At 39.7% G+C, this 19,544-nt stretch overlaps 1 protein-coding gene across 6 annotated transcripts in view; it reads right to left on the reverse strand.

Annotated features, from left to right (window-relative positions):
• Positions 1-3,676: 3,676 nt before the first annotated feature.
• GHR (growth hormone receptor) overlaps positions 3,677-19,544 on the reverse strand; it is a 205,159-nt gene continuing 189,291 nt past the window's right edge. For all 6 annotated transcript variants that reach the window (XM_054031699.1, XM_054031700.1, XM_054031697.1 and 3 more), the window contains 5 exons: positions 19,089-19,267; positions 11,359-11,524; positions 8,937-9,027; positions 6,748-6,817; positions 3,677-6,473 (listed from right to left, as the gene is read on the reverse strand). In XM_054031699.1, coding sequence (XP_053887674.1) covers positions 5,493-6,473; positions 6,748-6,817; positions 8,937-9,027; positions 11,359-11,524; positions 19,089-19,267 — 1,487 coding nt within the window. In that variant the 3' untranslated portion in view covers positions 3,677-5,492. The remainder of the gene's footprint in view (positions 6,474-6,747; positions 6,818-8,936; positions 9,028-11,358; positions 11,525-19,088; positions 19,268-19,544) is intronic.

The raw sequence follows: 19,544 nt of genomic DNA on the forward strand, positions 1-19,544 counted from the left end.
TGGAAGATTTACTTCACACTAACAAGGGCTAGAAACTATACTCGTGATTTTCAAAACTGGATGCATAAAATTAGGATCTTAAATCTACATTTACATCCCATAGTAATTGGCTTGTGCTGAACACCCTGCAGCTTTCATTATCATGGGCTTGATTTTTGTTTAGAGAAAGAAGAAGAAAGCTTAGAGTCTAGCATATCATTCTGCAGCTAGGGGTGGTTTCTTCAGCAAATTCAGTGGCTACAGAATCATAGAACACACAGAGCTTTAGATATGGCTTCCCGTGCTTATATAACTAGAGGAAAGAATATTGCCATAAGTTTGGAGGGAAAAAAATAAGAAAATAAAATCACATCTGTACATGCTCTGAGAGTATCTGTTGTGATTTCTCGAAGTCCAATGAAGCTTTTCCTCCACAATATCACTAATGAGTTGGGAATACTATACATTCTATCTTCCCTATTCGAAGAATTTTAGTGCTGGATACTATAAATGTCTCTCTGAAGCCTTTATCCATTCCCCAAAAACTTGCTTTAAAGGATTGGTCTATAAAAAAAAATATAACTCTGGTAGATGCAATTATTTGCTGGACTAGACCAAACTGCTTCAATCAATAGGAAATGACTCTTGTCAACCTTGGAAAATGGTGCACATAGATATTAACTGCACTTATATAAAGATAAAACCAAATAGATTTGTGAGTGGTGAGGAAATAAAATTTTAAAGCAGTGTGAGAAACTGGATTGTGCAGGATGACATTGGTTATAATTATGCAGTGGTTTATCTTATTTTATAGGTTGCACTCAGGGGGAAGATACTGAGAAGATACTCAGTGCTGATCATCTTGTTTGCCTGAAGTTAAATGGTCCGTATATAAATGTAACACAACCACTTGGAAGCTAATTGCTGTATGCAAAACAATTAAACCACATACAATTTTTACCAAAACTAAAGTCTTCAAGAAAATTAAATTAAATATTGTGAAGGTTTCCTTTAACTATATGCTAAGCAGCACACTGACAGATGTCATATAGTTTCTCCTTACATTTTAACTGGATCTAACTATCTTAAGTTTTTCTAGTGCACCACTTATATATAGTATCTATCATAGGTTATTTATGACATAATCAAAGGGGAAAAGGGCATTATATATATATACACACACACACACACACACACACACACACGGAGAGAGAGAGAGAAATGCATCTCAATAAAATCTGTGACATTTTAGAACTCAGTAAAAACTTGCATGAACATCATCACTACTTTTGTATGTTTGTCCCCTAAATCTTAAATAGCGGTAGGTTTCAGAAAAATAAAATTAGAATGGATGATGTATGTAACTCTGTCCCTATAACTGGATCCATCACACACACACACACACACACACAATTTCAGTACATTCTTGATTTGTATGCGTCTCTCTCTCTGCACTGTTTCCAGATAACATTTCTTTACACTGGTAAATTTCACATATTGGGGCGGTGGGGAAGGGGAAGGCCATGATGAAGAATTAAAAATTATGAAGGCAATTTCAGGGAACCAAAACAACCTCTCCCCCAACACTTATGTCAAGTTACTTGACAGTATTTACATAGCCATTTACTCGGCTGTCTGCATTGTGATCCAGTCCATTCCCACAGATGCACCTCCCTATATCTAGCCGGTGCATGTATTATCTGTGTTGGCATCCACTTCACCTGCATCTGGTTCTCCAATACCATGGCTTTTGTTACCATGAAAAACTGATTACACTTTCTCTGATGTTGTTAATTGACATTCAAATAGACATCGGGGGAGTGCAGAGATAATATTGAGGTCTCCTTGGCCTCCAATCATTACTGATTTACACTTGGCCTGTATGGGCATGTCTACACTGCAATTAGACACTTGAGGCTGGCCTGGCCAGGCTCGTGGGGCTCGGGATAAGGGGTGTTTAATTGTGGTCGGAGGGTCCCAGAGCATAGGCTGCAGTCCAAGACCAAACATCTACACTGCAATTAACAGCCTTAGCCCCACGAGCCTGAGTCAGCTGGCATGGGCCAGCAAAGGGTGACTAATTGCAGTGTAGACATACCCTATGAGATCACAGAGTCATCCCTCATACGGGCTCAGCAACATGTGGGAAAACACAAACTATTTGGGACAATATAGTGCCGAATACAGGCCTTTAACTATCAGCTTTCTCAAAATTACAAATTAAAAAAACAACCAAAAAAAAAAATACCCCCAACCAACTGCTCTTAACCCAGTAGAAGTGCACTCACACCGTCTGGTTTTCTTTCAGCCGTCTATCGAAAATACCCTCAAACCCAGGGATCTCCTGTAGTCACCAATGCAGAGAAGGAATGGAAATCGCACTCTTCTCCAAGTTAAGTCCATTTCCTAATGGCATCAATAGAAGCAGCAGGTACAGCACCTTGAAACCCTTCCCTCTCCCCTTGAGAATCGAATTGTAGTCTCAGTATTCAGCCTCTACCAGGAAGCATCTGAGCATACCGAGCGATTAGTCTCCTAATTTGTTCCCCATGCTTAGAACAATGACTATTTAATGCCAGAAAAAAGATTCAGTGAAGTGACATTGTTTTGCTTTTCACCAAACTGTTACTTGTCTCCAGTGTCCATTTGCCATCTGTGATTTGATTGCAAAATCTCAGGGTGCTGATTACATGCAGGAAGAATTGAGGGAGGAAAATGTAGTTATAGTAGGGGGTTGGCCATGCTGTTTGTCAACAATTTCAAGGGGGACTGATTCTCACACTCTTACATTGAGTCATATGTTACTTCAGGACTGGAAAGACGCTACTCCTCTGTGTAAGAGAGTGGCAGCATTGGGCCCTAAGGATAGATCCACAAAGGTATTACTCAGGCACCCAACTGCCTCAAGTCCAACATTTAGGCACCACTGACATTCTCAAAATCACCGCACAGCTGTCACCTAACCCTGTAGGTGCCTAAAGTCCATTACGTGCCTAAATGTTCCCTGGTAGGCATGCACAAAGCTGCCTCAGCGCTGATGCTGCCCCAGAGCTAACAAACTGCTTGGAGCCCTTGCTCATGCTTAAGTCCCGGTAGGATTCTCAAACTAGGCATTCCCCCCTTATCTCCCCACCATGGCCCAATGTTTTTTTTTCCTCAGAGCAGATCTCAGACGCAAGACGGCAGTGGGTCATGAATTGCTCAGGTGGCTGTGATGTGTGTACTCTGCATGCCTGATTTGAAGCAGGCACTTGAACCTTTCGGGTGTGTGCCCTGACCACCAGGCTAATGGGATTTTGGGGTTGGGCTCTCAATCTCCCCTACTGAAGTTGTTCCACTTTGTAGTAAATAATTACAGAAAAAGAGATTTGACACTATGGGCCAGGGCACTCATCTGGGATACGGGACAGCCAGCTTCAAGTCCCTGCTCCAATAAATATTTATTATTCAATTTTTATACAAAGTGGCCCAGGTACAATTAATTCTACCTTCATATTTAACTGTATACATGTGGCCCACAGAAAACACAGGTCCTAGCATGCAATGCTCCTGGTCCAAACAAGAGTGGCTGCCTTCTGCTTCATTTGATGGAAAATCCTGGCTTTCTATTGGGTCAAGTCTGAATACACTGGCATAATTCACAAATGCTAAAATATATTTAATGCATCTACAATAAAGAACTCCGTGTCAAGATGGATCAAAGAAAATAAATTTATTAAACTTTGAAAGAAAAAACACTGACATAAGGAAAGTTAAATAGAAATTGAAAGGCACAAATCTTCATACTGGTGTATAATGACTTGTGTAACCACTAAAGTACCAAAATGACATTCTGAGATTGATTGAGGTATCTTCTATTTTTGGCAATAGAAATATAGTAAGAAACTTTTTCCAAACACATACATAGCTGTTAATCGCATTAGTGTCGTACACTTATTAAATTTTATATGAAACTAAATAATATAGCTGTTAGCAGAATATTTAATAAACATTTACCATAAAGTACATGCTAAACTTAAATCCCATCCAACCATAGGGTTCAGTTCTGCAGCCCTTTGTCAAAGGCTGAGTCCCACTGAATTAAGTGGGAGTGCTCATGTAAGCAAGGTCTGCCTCATTGGGCCCATAGATTGCTATTCACTTAAGAAAAGGGAAATTAAAATCCCTGGTTATGTTTGATTTCAAAAAATATTTCTGCTAAGATGGAAACCCTTTCTTATAAAGGCAACTTCTTAAGCAAATAATGGTTCATTGCAAAGCTTTATCACTTTCTTAAAAATGCATAAGAATGAAGAAAGCTATCCCACTGCATTTTGGTTCTCTCTTTTATAGATTTCTGAAAGTCTTCCTAATGTCGCTGAGAGACACTATCTCTCTCTGTGTTAGACTGTGAAAAAGAAAACACACTGTTGAACAATACTGTACTCAAACTCCTTTGTTCTGTTAACTTCATTTGATTGTTTACAGCTTCAAAAATGCACTGTTGGCCAAATCCTGAAGTCCTTCCTTAACTCTTATTCAATTCTCAGGCAAAGCTACTAGTGACTTCAACAGCAGATTTGTCTCAGTGAGGACTTCAGAATTTGTTCCCATGTGAAGAAATAAAGCTGCCAAGTCACCAGAGCTTGAGAACCATTCAATAAAAGTGTAATTATAAGTCTTTAAAGATCTTGGTAAACAAAAACTTGCTGTTGTTTCTACTGTTATACACGTGTATTATTGCCACTAACCAGAATCCAGTGAAGAATGGATTCGAATTGTACATTGTAAAGTTTTCTGAAAAACTTAAATTTATTAATACTTTTCTATACTTGCGGTAAGAAATTAATATAATCAGATAATGTGAGTTGCTACAATTTTTAATTTCTCTTTAGGTTTCTTTGGAGGTATAAAAATGGCTCTGTAAAAAACTAATTCCTCCCCTCCCCCCCGCAATGACTGAAGCAGGAACAAGCTCTTATCAGATTGCAGCAAATACATTCCTTAAATGGATCATCATATTTAAACTACAGTACGTAGTAGAATATAAAATATCCATGCCTTTGTCTAAAATATTTATTAATTTATATAATTCAAAATAAATGTATTTATCCAAACAACTTTTGCTTTCCCACCTATTTTATATTTTCAGTTCCCAGTTACTGATATAAAGATCTCAGCACGTGATATGATTTGCATTAAATTCTCAAACTTCAAAAACCACCTGACATTAGCTTTTTCAAAAAGCATGATTTACTGTATATTAAACATAGTCATTCAATGCGTAGTATCACAAAAATCAACACCCACAATAACAAGACAGTCACTGCTACTAAACAGTCTTTTGAGACAATTCATAGATAATATTTACAATACACAATGGGAATATTTTGATTTAACGTTTTCATTTTGACATTTCAGGTAAAAGCATAAGAACCACAAAAAAGTTAAAACATTATTTTGGTTTAAGCATATAAGCCCAAGCCAACTCTATGCCGTTAAATACATACTGTACGCACATTATCAAAGAAAGGCTACGGCATGATTTTGTTCAGTTGGTCTGTGCTCACGTAGCCACATGATATCATAAATTCTTTGTCTGGCACAGGCAGCGCAGTAGCATTGAGTACAAGGCCCTGTGGAGAGTGCACTATGTGAATGGAGGTATAGTCTGGGACAGGCATTTCGGAACTTGAGGCTTCTACTGCAGGTGCACCTGGATTCTCAGCAGTAGTGGTAAGGCTCTCTGTGGTGAAGTAAACATCCTCATTAAAGCTCTGCTCCTGCACATGTGGCTCAACCGCATCGTGAGGTGTCGCAGCGATACATTTTTTCACATCCGCCTCACAGAAGTAGGCGTTGTCCATGGTGAAGTTTGGTTGACACTGTATAGCTGGTTCTGTGTAGGCGTCACACTGTGTTCTCCTCGTCTTGTTTGTTTGCCCTGGTGAAAGTACAACACTTCCTGCTGGGGTAACGTCACTTACTTGTGCGTAAAAGTCAATATTTGCTACTGAACTCTGGTTGCTTAGCTGTGTACGGACAGGTGGGCTAGTTGATTCAATACTGTCAGCAAACGGCGGCTTTGACTGGTTATCTTCAGACTGAATATTAGTATTAGGCTTCTGGATAGTTGGGTCAGCAGAACTAGCATGTGACTCATCATTATCTTTTTGATCAAGGCACAAGAGATCCTCTTCTTTTTCACTTATCTTTTTGGACTGATCAATATCTGAGGTGCCATCACATGTGTCGCTAGCACTGAAGTCAGTCTCTGGAATATCTGGTTCACAACAGCTGGCACGTCCAGAATCATCATCTTTCACTCCAAGACAGTTGTGAGACTTACAATGGTCGTCACCCAGGAGCCTGTCAGTGTCCAATCCGTCTGTCTTCTCATCGGGGTCATCTATATCCAGTTCGATAAACTCAACCCATGAGTCGTCGTTATACAGCTGTGGCTTGTAGCTGTCGTGGCTGGCTAAGATGGAGTTCACTTCATCTAGCTTTCCTTTCTACAGAGCAAAACCAAAATGTATATGTTATAAAGGAAATAGTCAAGAATGGTTATGCTTTTTTATGTAACACATTTGTTCAAGGAAAAGTAACTGTTGCAATGGTAGCAGTTGTACGGTGTATTATGTTAAATACTCTAGCATCTCTCCCAGCATGAAACACCTATCTTATAGTTTTCCTGCAAAATCCGGCTGCATGGGAAAGCTTTTTTTCAAGTATCATCACTGAATTGATGCCCACTCTGCAGAATTATATTGTACAATATAAAATTACCTTCAAGAGGTCTGGATCAATCCCTTTAATCTTTGGAGCTGGAACTGGAGGAAGAATCAGCATTTTTAACCTTGAAAAATAAAAATTGGCTTTTAATTCCAAATAATTTAACCTGTTACTTTTTTTGGCACACAGAAATAAGATGTTGGCATTCCATTGCTTTATTGCTTATTTATTCCAAGACTCCTGTGTGATGGTCTCAATTTAAAAATGTTAAAGAAAAAAAATGCTGTTTACTAATCTCATTTCCAATAAGAAACAGGTTTTCTGAACCTTATGAGTCAGCATGGATTACTCAGCATGCCAAGAGACTTTCCCTAAGCATCTTCAGGGATAAGGGGATCTTGCAGAAGTCCAATAAGTAGTAAACAGAGGAATGGAAAGGGTTAGGCAGTGAAAGGGAGGGAAGGTATTTCAGGCATGCTAAACAAAACCTGCAGATTAATGAAAGCAAAATGTTAAATGGATTGTGTTTGTAAATTCAGACCATCCACTAACATAACAAATTTCCAGGACAGCAATCTGGAGATAATCATAATGGGGAGAGGGCCAGCATGCTCTCTGTGCACCATTAAGTGATATTGAAATGTTTGTAGGCCTTATGTGGTACTCTACACAGTGGTGAATTTTAGCCTATGTGAAAAAGAACTGATCTTCAACTATTTCCTGTGTTTTGTGAAAAGCTAGGTTTTACATTAACTGTGGGCACATACACCTCCTTCTCTCTAGTTCCTTCCCCTCTTTCACCAACCGGTTTACCATATCCATGAAAGGAAAATCCTGCTTTCCTTTTATAATGTATCTAGCTTCTTGTCCAATAGAAGAGTGAACTGACGGACTACTGGCTCCCACGACACATATTTTTTTCCAAAGTTTCTGCTTCAGGGCTACTGTATCACAGAACTAGTTCCAGAGCTTTAATGACCTTTTAAACTAGTGGTTCCATCTTGTGGGCCTTGTATTGAATTTTGCTCCTCTTGGCATGTGAAAAACACTTTAGTCTACATATTTAAATGTACATATGCAAGACCATTGGGTGTGTGTGTGTGTGTGTGTGTGTGTGTGTGTGTGTGTGTGTGTGTGTGTGTGTGTGTGTGTGTGTGTGTGTGTGTGTGTGTGTGTGTGTGTGTGTGTGTGTGTGTGTGTGTGAGTGAGTGAGAGAGGGGGGGGGGGAATTTACAAGAATACTTTAAATAAGTTACTCTTGATTATGCCCTTGTTTCTTAGCCGAGGAGGGTGCTGAAGTACCAATTCAGCTGAGTGAAGTCTGCAAGAGATATCCATGAACACACATTTAAACGAGTGCCATGAGTTCACTTCATCAGTATTTATGTCCTTTTTATCCATGGTCATCATGAACTTTCTTTCTTTTTCTCCTGCTGTTTATAAAAAGTTTCAGTCATCCAACCATGCATGAGAAATAATACCATGTGATTTAGATGTCCAATCCCCATATCGAGTAATTGCCCAGTTCTAGTTACGAGTAGCAAGGACATGACATCTGCAGCCTGGGAAGGAGTAGGAGCCATCAATATGTGAAACTACTCTGCAGAAGTTCAATAAAACCAATGAGTTCCATGTACCACCAGCTTTATCCTGAAAATGGTGTAAAAACTTTTAAAATAAAGGGCTACAATTCAGTTGTTTTACATATAAACCTCACAGGGACAAGTTCCATTGTTCAGGGACAAATAAAAAGTTCAGCTTCAGTATGAAGTTGATTGAAAAATCTCAAGGAATAGATTACTTCCCCCCTCTCTTTTTTTCAATGTAAGCCTGCTAAAACCAGACAATTTTTAAAAAATGCACCTCATAATTCAGAAAATTTTCTATTCCACAGGCCACTGCAGAGCTGAGAATGGATTGCCTCATCTTATAGTTATCTTGCCTGTAACTGCAACAGACAAGACAGCAGTTGTGGCTGTTTTTTTTAGTCAGCTGTATCTCTGGAAGTATTTAAATTAGATGACTATCATTTGGCTGCTACTACAGAATTTTCTTTAACTGCTTTTTCGAATCTACAGACAGCAAACTCCTCACAGCAAATTTGGATGCTGATTGTCAACTCAACATGCAACGTAAGATTCAGTAGACTTTACTGAAAGGGCAGTACAAATGTGTGATTTGATGACATAATGGATCACGGCAAACAACTGCTAAAGAAAAGTGAACAGATGAAGCACGTTTACCTTCGGTGTTTAGAGAACAGAATTAAGAACATCACCACTATCAGCCCAAATGTTCCAAAGACGATAACCAAGAGCCATGGAAACTCGATTTCTGAAACAACAGAACAAAATCATATTGGCAGGAATCTGCAAGGCTTTGCTGTGACCTTACATTTAACTTTCCCTTCAGTACCAAAGGATTCCACAAGTTATGTATTTTATGGGACCTTTGGTCACTCAACTAAAAATTCTGTGCAAAAAACAAGTAAAAATGTCCTTCCAATCTCAACTTAATACTGCGTTTTATGAGTCCAATTCGACACCTTGAAAACAAGATGAAGTTTTCTATTATAGAACCAAATCCTGGCAAAGGTAGCATGGGCAGAAGCACTTACCTGAAGGGCACAGCTACACTATTTACAGTTTACAGCTGCGCTGCTGTAAGCTCTCTAATGTAGCTGCTCTAAGTTGATGGGAGAGAACTCTCCCGTCGGCTTAACTGCTCCAGCCCCCGCGAGTTGCAGTAGCTATGTTGGTGTAACTTATATCGCTCAGGGGGTGATTTATTCACTCCTCCCACAGAGCGACATAAATTATGTCGACATAACCTGTAGCGTAGACATAGCCTAAGAAGGAGACAGATGCATGCATGGAAGGAAATATCCTGCCTTCTCAGGGCCTGACAGTGATAGTACAGCCAACAAACCTTGCTGCACGGTGTATTTTACTGCTCCTCTAAGCAAGAGAAGAGTGCTCATTACTGGTAGCAGATGTCTTCACTAGACTAAAGGTAAGCCATCCTCCTTTCTGAGCAAACCATGCCCTTTGGCCCAGGCAATCACCCAACAGTGTAACATGATGCAACAGCCAGCATGCGCCTCTCCACAAGGCCAGGCTGGTCACTTATGTTTTGAGCAGTATCAATTTTACAAAGGTTGATGGCTTTTTCCCCTTTTCCCCCCCCTGCCTTGCAGCCTGGCACATGCGAGGAGAGAACTTAACATGTGTGGTATGATAGGAATGAGAAACCATACTGATAAGTGAAACATTCTTCTTAAATAATGGTATTCTCATTCTACTGAAGCGGTGACTGTAAAGGGTAACAAATTAGGAATACATATGAAAATCTGTTCTGGCTGCAGCCCTTAAGATTCCTGATTCCCTGTTTTAATTTTAGACTTCACTCATTTTTTCTGGCCAAGAAGGATTGAACAAGGAGCTTTAAAACTGTATGTAAGAACATAAATATAAAAAATATTTTCAGAGACCACTTTTCCCATTCAGTTAACAGCTCAGCTTTCTGATACTTAGGCCAAATTTTCAAGCCAATGTGCTTGAAATTAGGCACCTAAATCCATATGGAGATACCTAAATAACAGGCCCCATTTGAAAAGGTGCAGAGCACCCAAAAGTCCCACTAAAGTCAACGGGATCTGTGGATGCGCAGCATTTTTGAAAAATTAGGTGCCTACACAAGGATTTAAGTGCCTAACTTTAAGGCAAAAATTTTCAGATCTAACTTTGTGCTCCAAAAGTGAGAAATGCCAAATACAGAACTCAGGTCAGCACTGAAGTCAGAGGTACATGTGAACCCATATGGCTCAGCTTCCAGAATCCGGGCTTTAAGGATGAAGGGAACCCAGCAATCACAGTGTATTTGGACTTTATTAAGGTATTTTGTCATTCTGTTTCCACAAAATCTTACTTGAAAATTTAGTTTGAATTGACGTGGGTAGGAAGAACAGTACCATATGGACAGAACACCGGCTAAATGTCCATAGAAACTGGCAATATAAACAGTGGACGGGAGGTGTCTAGTAGGATTTTGAAGGGATCATTGTTTGGTCCAGTTTTATTTTACATCTCTACTAGTGATCTGGAAAAAAGAGTAAAACAAATAAATTTGCCAATGATATCAAGTTTTGAGTTGGTAAATTTGCAGGTCAGGCCCAACGATGTTTCAGAATGATCAGTTCCTTTTTTTTTTTTTTTAGATAAAAAGAAATGGGAAGGCTCATATCAGCTGTTTTTCTTTTTCTAAAGCTCTTTTTAAAAATGGGTAGAGGAGCAGGAGTCAGAAAGTTACTATCCCTCGCCATCTCTGGCAGGCCAGGAGGAAAGCTAACTGCTTTCACAGTGTAATTGCCCTTATCTAAGCGTGTATGGCGTCAACTACAGAACTCAAAAATAATTTTAGGATCATTAATATCTTCGCAAAGTTGGGAAACAGCCTCGCTGAGTTTGTGTCCGAATCTGTCCTTCCTGTACCACAATGCAAGGATATTCTGCTGTGCCAGAGCGCCAGTCTCACTAAGTGTTTTTTTATTGCAGTCATCTGAGTTTCTAATGTATTCAAGTACTAAATACTAAGGAGAGGAAGCAATGGAAAGCAGGGCATTGTTTAGAATGACACTTCTTTGCAGAGTCGTTTTTCCTCACTTACCTTCATTACACAGAACTGAGCTAATTGAAGAAAGAGACACATAAAGGGCTTCACTAAACTCCCCAAATTTTTCAGATGCACGTTGTCTCGATCGGACTCGAATCTCATAGTCTCTTCCCAGCTTCAACGAGTACAATGGAACTACTGTTGTGAGCATGGGCTCCAGCTACAAAGACAAAATGACTGATACTTAGTTGACAAATACAAACATCTGCAAGCATTTTTACTTACATGGAACTTTTATGTTTACTGTTCAGAGACATAGAGGGCATGTGTCAAACTGCAAGCCCTTTTATTGTTCCAACACTATTTTGCTAACTTCCCCATGAAAACGGTCCTGTTAAAAACAACAGGACATATTGGAAATAGAGAAGTGTGGCTGTAAGGGATCTTGAGAGGGCATCTAGTCCAGCCCCACACGATGAGGAAGGATTTGGTATACTTCCTAAACCCCATCCCAGATAATACTATGCTCTAGAGTCCACACTTCAGCACAGTTCTTATGAACTAAATTTTTTTAATCTCTTTCCTGTGCACAAACACCAAACTCACTGCACATCTTATAAACTTTCTTATTTTAGGAATATTGTGTAAACCCCTTCCCCCCAAAAATCAGAGTGAATAGAATGTAACGGTAACATATGAAGAGTGGGAACAGATTTCAGGAATCGAGACCCTTATATATAAATATTAACCACAGATTTACCTGCCTTGGTACCTACCTATGTACCTGGGCCCCATCCCATACTATCTGAACACCTCCCTTCCTTAAGGCCAGTCTTCCTCCCTTATACAATCTATTTCCAGCTCCAGCATGAGAGTACACAAAAATAATGAAAATGTGCTCTAAATACAATTCCCTCTGGTGGGAGTTATGTTGAATTTATGTTTGCAGAACCCAGTACTATTATTGGCAAGAGTGAATGAAAGCCAGACAGAGTGGAATAGATTAGCCTGAAATCATTTGGCCAAGACAGAATTGATGATCCCACAGATTTGGGATAAGTTTGTGCTTGAACTGTGCAATCTAAATAAGCACTGTGTTTGCCTAATGTGTACTTTAAAATCCATTCTCTCTGTGGTTATGAGACTGTGGTCTTTGGACCACAAGTACCTCTACAGGTTGAAATATCTTGAGAGCAAAGCAGTCATGAATTGTGGTGTTGGGAGAGGAGAGGCTCCTTCCTGTCCCCAGTGGTCCACAAGAAGAAGCTGAGAGAACCATGGCATTATGTCTTACTGACTCTTGTAAGAGTCTAGCATGTAAAACCAATCTGGCTGGAAGGGAGCTAAGAAAGAACACAATCCAAAACTAGTTTAGCTTGCTTGTTTCATACTGTAGTTGTATAAATCCAGAAACAATGAAACACACTGGATTTTCACAGGATGGCTTAGTGCCTTTTCTTTTACTGAGGTATATCTTGGAGTAGGTCCTAATGGTGGAAAGTCTACCAGACACAGGAGGGCTGTAGTGTCAAAAAGTGGTCACAACCTCTCTAGTGCTGGAGCCCCAAGGGACCAAGGTAACCTCAAATATGAGTAATGCTGCCCTGGGCAGCTGGAGGAAGCACTGATTGAACCCATTCCCTTAACAGACTCACATGGGAAGGATAGTATGAAAGCTTGATCATAATGTAAAGCTGGCCTTCTCCAGCAGAAATTCAACAGGGAAGGCTAGGCAGCAGCAATACCATCAATCTTCCTTTGCACAGTTTTAATCACACTGTTAAACAATAATAGAATACACATTTAAATTCAGCATGGAAGCATGCCCTCTGGAATGGTGGTCGAAGTATGAAGGGGCATACAAATGTTTAGCATATCTAGCACGTAAATTCCTTGCAACGCTGGCTACAACAGTGCTATGCAAATGCCCGTTCTCACTTTCAGGTGACATTGTAAATAAGAAGAGGACAGCATTATCTCCCGTAAATGTCAATAAACTTGTTTGTCTTAGCGACTGGCTGTACAAGAAGTAGGACTGTGTAGACTTGTAGGTGCTAAAGTTTTACATTGTTTTGTTTTTCAGTGCAGTTATGCAAAAAAAATTCTACATTTATAAGTTGCACTTTCACAATAAAGAGATTGCACTACAGCACTTATAAGAGGTGAACTGAAAAATACTATTTTTTGTTTATCTTTTTTACAGTGCAAATATTTGTAATAATAAATAATATAAAGTGAGCACTGTACACTTTGTATTCTATCTTGTAATTGAAATCAATATATTTGAAAATGTAGAAAAACATCAAAATATTTATAATAAATTTAAATTGGTATTCTATTATTGTTTAACACTGTGATTAAAACTGCGATTAATTGACAGCCCTATTCAGAACTACAAGTCAATGGATTACATTGTTTGCTCCAGTTTTCTGTATAGAGCAGCCTATGGTAGGGTGACCAGATGTCCTGATTTTATAGGGACAGTCCCGATATTTGGGGCTTTTCCTTATATAGGCTCCTATTATATAGGCTCCCCGTCCCGATTTTTCACACTTGGTCTCTGGTCACCCTAGCCTATGGAAGACTCTGGACTTTTACAATTTGTTGCCACAGCATGCCTGCAATTTCCTGACTTATTCTTTGTGCCATACAGCTTTACTCTCCTTCCTCACACCTTTCAAGAGTCACTTCTTTTGTTTAACCTTCCATTGCTAATCACTACTCTGGCCTTTATTCTTGATCATGGCATCAAGTTAATGATAGATGGCTTAAATGCACAAATTGGGAACAACTCTACTGGCTGGGAAGGAGTCATGGCCACATCAGCAGAAGGCATCCTAACTGATAATGGCGAACGGCTTTTGAATCTCTGTGGCACAAACACCGTAATGATAGGAGGTGATCTCTTCCAACAAAAGAGGATTCCCAAGCTTACATGGGAGATCACCAGACAACGTGACTGTCAACCAGATAGATCGAATAGTGTGTATTGCTAAGAGATGGGCATCTTCTCTGAGGGATGTCAGAGTCAGCAGGGGAGCAGATGTTGGCTCAGATCATTATCTTTTACTGGACATGTTATAACTTAAACTCAAAAAGATCATGAAGACAGACAAAAAGAGTGTTATAGCAGTCGAAAGTTCAAGGACAGACAAACACACAGCTGATTCCAGATTGCTCTTAGCAACTGATCCAGTGTTTTCTAGGACCAGGCTGATAAAATTCTGGAAAGCAAATGGTGGAACTGCAAGAAGGCAGTCGAGACAGCACAGGTAGTAGTGGGCCTCCGAACAGGGCAGAAGAAAGAATCATGCATTACCTCTGTCATGGGAAGTGATTGAGGAGCGAGCAGGACGCTCTGAAGGCAAAAAAGGAACAGTTGCAGGCTGAACTTTTAGAAGTGGATGCAAGATACAGAGTAGAAGACAAAGAAAGAAAGATATTCAGGCAAGATGGAAATGCCAGGGTTCAGAAGGCTGCAGAGGCATAAGCAGCACTACAGGGTGCAGACTTCAAGCAACTCTACAGAATAATGAAAACCTCTCAGGAAGAACCAGACCATCAGGGACGATCATGGACAGAAGCTAGACAATAGAAATAATATTTCCATTCCATATTAAACTGTCCAGAGCTGACGATCATGCACAGGTTCAAGAGAAATACCAATGCTAAGTTATAAATAGAAGGGGGACCAACAACGCCCAATAAAATTAAAGTCGCTATCAAAGAAAGCCCTCAAACAGGGTGAAAACTCCTAGCGCTGACAGAATTGAGGCTGAGGTACTAAAGCGAGAGGTGAAATTCTGATTGAGGGGCTAAGAAAACTAATAAAATATGGGTGAAAAAACAAGTGACAAGACTGGAAAGATGGCATTGTTGTCAGATGCTACCGGTGTGGTGCTCTGCTTTCTCCTATGTTGATATCACTCGGCTGCATGCGTGTATTCCCTCGGTGTGCTGCCCCAGCTCTGCGCAGATAGCTGACACAGCAGACCTGAAGAGAACCCCCCATAACCACAGAGTCTAGTAAGATGTAAAGTCACGTCGACTAGGTTTATTGCGACCTTGGACACAATTGCAGTTCCCTGTAGGTTTCTTAGCCTAATTCAGGGCATACTACGAGAAAGTGCCTCTTGGGAATGGACCCGGCTCAGTGGCAGGACTTTCCACTGCCCCCTTGGCCGGACAAAGACACCACCCCCGGGATACATTCTTATACACAGGTACAAACAAGTTACACATCACTCTTGACGTATTGAGGTGCAACCCCTCTACGCAGCAAGGTTCCGCCTCTCACCTTGAACAGATTGGTTCAATCAAAACAACTCTATCCATCATTTTACTCTTTTGCCCGTCATTGAGATGGGTCGGCCTGTTCCATGTTATCTGTGGAATGTTCCAGTATAGTGTATGTTCTGATATCTGGTGTCCAGTACCTTTTAGGTATGTCTCTTTTTGCAGCATCAGCCCTTTCCTTGCCAGCTTCTGTGAGCAGGGCCTGCCTCTGGCTCACAGCTTAACTTTGCTTTATGTTAGCAAAGTCTTGACCATTTCTTTAGTTCAGGCCTCAGGCATCATACTGGGCCTTTATTAGGGCCTTCACTTACTACAGGCATCACCATGACATTGCCAAAAAATAAAGGGTGATATGAGTACATGAACTGGAGAGGCATTGTACTGCTATTAATCCTAGGCAAAGCACTGGCTATCCTTATGCTGAAAAGAATGAAGAAAGCAACGGATGAAATATTATCAGAACAGTAGTCTGGGTCCAGTCCAAATAGACCAAGTTGTGAACACATTCGCACTTCGACAGAACATCAAAAACCCTACTGCTTGACAAAAGACCCCTTCGTAATCAACTTTATTGACTTTTTAAAAAAAGAGTTCAGTGGTGCCCACAGAGAGACTCCGTGGAATATTGCTAGAAGTTACGGGATACCAGACAAGCTGATCAACATAATAAGGAGTTTATATGATGGAAGCAGGCGAACAGTAAGATTGGGTGAATGGTTTGATATTGTGACTAGAGTTAGACAAAGGTGTGTGTTCTCACCAACCCTCTGCATTAGCAACAGACTGTCTGATGAAGTGGCAACAAAAGGCATCATGGACAGTGTAACTAGCAAGTGACAGTAATCAATGGAGGAACTGGACTGCCTGATGTGACAGCAGCACAGATAAGGTCTCTAAGGTAAAGACTCTTTTTTAGCTTATGAGACTCATGGTCTTTCTGCTTTAATTTAACCCCTCTTTTGTGATTTTTTACAATCCGTGTCTGTCACTTGCCCCATACCAAAAAATCAGCAAGAGAGACTTAAGCTCCTCCCCTGTTGACATCACTGATATTTGCATGCTTAGCACTCTATATATTGTTACCTAGTCTTGTTTAAAGCCACTACATTACTGCCTCCCAACACAGATAATATTGGAAGGCAAGTAACTCAGACCAGAAGCAGCTCAGATTACAGTTTTATAGACAGTGATTAACACGTCCTTTGGGATTCTGATGCTATTATTCACAGAAAAAGGAGTAACGCAAGCAGTTTGAAGCTAAAAAGGCATGTGTCCAAACAGAAGACTTCAAGGGCATATAAAAGACAAATCAAATTGTTTTTTTTTTTTTTAACATGTACTGGGGAAAATTAAAAATATATATACTAACAGCTAGAGGTTCTTAGAAAAAAACAAAGAAGGAAAAAATTTTCAAGGCACAAATGGTAGTTATTTGAAATGCCATGTATTTGAAAAATCTTCCTCAAAAACTTTGCAGGTGATCTTTAAGTTGTTCTTAAAGGGATAATGCACGGGATAATTTGGCCCAAAATAAAAATATAATAAAAATAACTGTTTATAAAACCAAGTAACAGTAGTTAATATTTCAGTTTTTTAAAACTATACAATTCCTTGGAAACCTTTTTAACACATTTCTTTTAAGTCTTTGAAATGTAACATTGCAGCATTGTGCTAACACATGAGAATCTGAACTCACCAGACACTGATTATAAAATGAAGCGAAAACAACCATTACATTTTCATTGTCCGAAATGAGAAAAATGCAAGAAAAGTCTGATTAAAATTTCTTTCAGTTTCAAAACGCTACAATATTGTCTGTGACAGAAAAGATCAGATTTTTATTAAAAATATGAATTTTAATTTGATAGTATCTTAGAAAAAAGCCAAAGTGATTAAGTTCTATTTGAAACAAAGGGCATTTGCCAAATGGAAAAGGATGCAGATGGTAAGGATGCAAAATTCTATGTGTGTAATGGAAATAAAGGAAAACATAAAATGAGTACTAAAAGTATTACAAATGCTCTTTTAAATCAATGCATACTTACAAGAATTTTCCACAGAATTGCATTCAGAAGTACATTTAAAATGTAAGCAATTTTAAAGGGTTAACCCAAATGTATAAAACCCAGAAATTTCACAGACTAACCTGAAAATCTGATATCTTGGCATCAAACTAATATTGCTGTGCCAAAAAATGAAAATAACAGATATAATAGAATAACTTTTTTAAAAACAGCAAAAATTTAGGAAACAAACAGATTATTTTATTACAGGAAAATTTGAGGTCACTGATAATCATATTTTACATTTATCCACAAGGATCTCAAAGTCTATTATTATCATATGAGCCTATGACCACTTCATCCATCACTAAGATGTAAACACTTTTGGGGGAGGAAGCAGCAGCTATCCTGCACTGACAACTCCACTCAGCAGGACTGAGGAGGGAAGGGCGGGGGGAGGAGGGAAATAGTTCAGTGGTTTGAGTATTGGCCTGTTAAACCCAGCCTTGTGAGTTCAATCCTTGAGGGGGCCATTTAGGGATAAGGGGAAAAAAATCTGTTGGTTGATTTAATTGGGGATTGGTCCTGCCTTAAGCAGGGGGTTGGACTAGATGATCTCCTGAGGTCCCTTCCAACTCTGAAATTCTATGAATTGAAGATTAATTTCTCTAATATAAGTAGACAAAAAAGTAACTTTTCAAATTAGAATTTGGCCATAATACCAGGATCAAACACCTCTTGTGAAACATGGCCCAAAATGTTTACCAACCACACAAGTGATCAGGAGCTTGGTTTTATGTCTTATCTGAAAGGCTGTACTGCCAACAAAAGATTGTGCAATTTAGCACAGGCTCAGAGAGAAGAGCAAAACCTGCTACATCCCCAATACTACCTGGGTTTTCTTTGGAGATCTCCCATTCAAGTGCTGACCAAGCCCAATAGTACTTTACTTATGAGATCTTACAAGATCACAACCAAGGTTGGCCTGCCTACAGGCTGTAGAGAAATATTTACATTGTTTGTTAAAGGTTTAGGGTGTATTATCTAATTTTATAGGTATTTCCTTTCTTTCATATTAGCAGCATAAACGTTTTAGGGCCAGATTGTGGCTACTGAGTCATTGTCCACACAAGGGAGGGAGTATGCGGCATCTAGAGCTTCAAGAATGAATTCTGGAGAACGCACAATGCAGTGGCACCCAATCATTACCCTTGCAACTAGTGCAGCACATGTTCTCCTCCATGCCTTGCTAGTTATGCTGCCCAGTGTAGACTGCGAGCAGGGCAAAGGCCCTACCATCACCCTGTCCTCTTTCAGGTGGCTACTGCTAGTAAGGAGCATTGCCTGTTTTACGCAAAAGGAAGCACTCACTAGTTGCCCCAAGGCGATACGGGGGGCGGGCGGGGGAGATTCCTTCCAGAACCAGGCACAAGTGAGCTCTTAATACATTACAATTGTTTATATATAAACACGTTTGCTTCATACCTCCCTCCATTTCGTCTCATTAACGTCTTTGTACTGCAGTTCATACTCCAGTGTAATCCATCCCTTCTGAACATCAGCTGATGGGGGTGGATCCCATCTCACTTGGATGTCTGCATGGATCCCAGTCAGGCTGGTGTTCAGTAGAGTCCAGTTGAGGCCGACAGGAGGATCAGGTTGTACTTAAACAGCGTGTTGGAAATAAAACAGTTTTCAATCTGAAATCACTATTCTTGCTAAACACTGTTCATGATTAAAAAAGTATTTGAACCACATATACTGTAAATTATATAACAGTAACAGTCTCAACCTAGAAATTATTATCTACATTACTGAAGATTTGATAATAGGTGTTATATTTTCATTTGAGCCAGACATTTTGCGCCTAAATCTCAGAGGGACCGTCCCATAGCCCTGATGCAGGCAAAACTCCTGCTGACTTTACGGATAAAATCCTGG

The sequence above is a fragment of the Malaclemys terrapin genome, chromosome 6 (genome assembly GCF_027887155.1).
Source record: "Malaclemys terrapin pileata isolate rMalTer1 chromosome 6, rMalTer1.hap1, whole genome shotgun sequence".
Lineage (NCBI taxonomy): Eukaryota > Metazoa > Chordata > Testudines > Emydidae > Malaclemys > Malaclemys terrapin.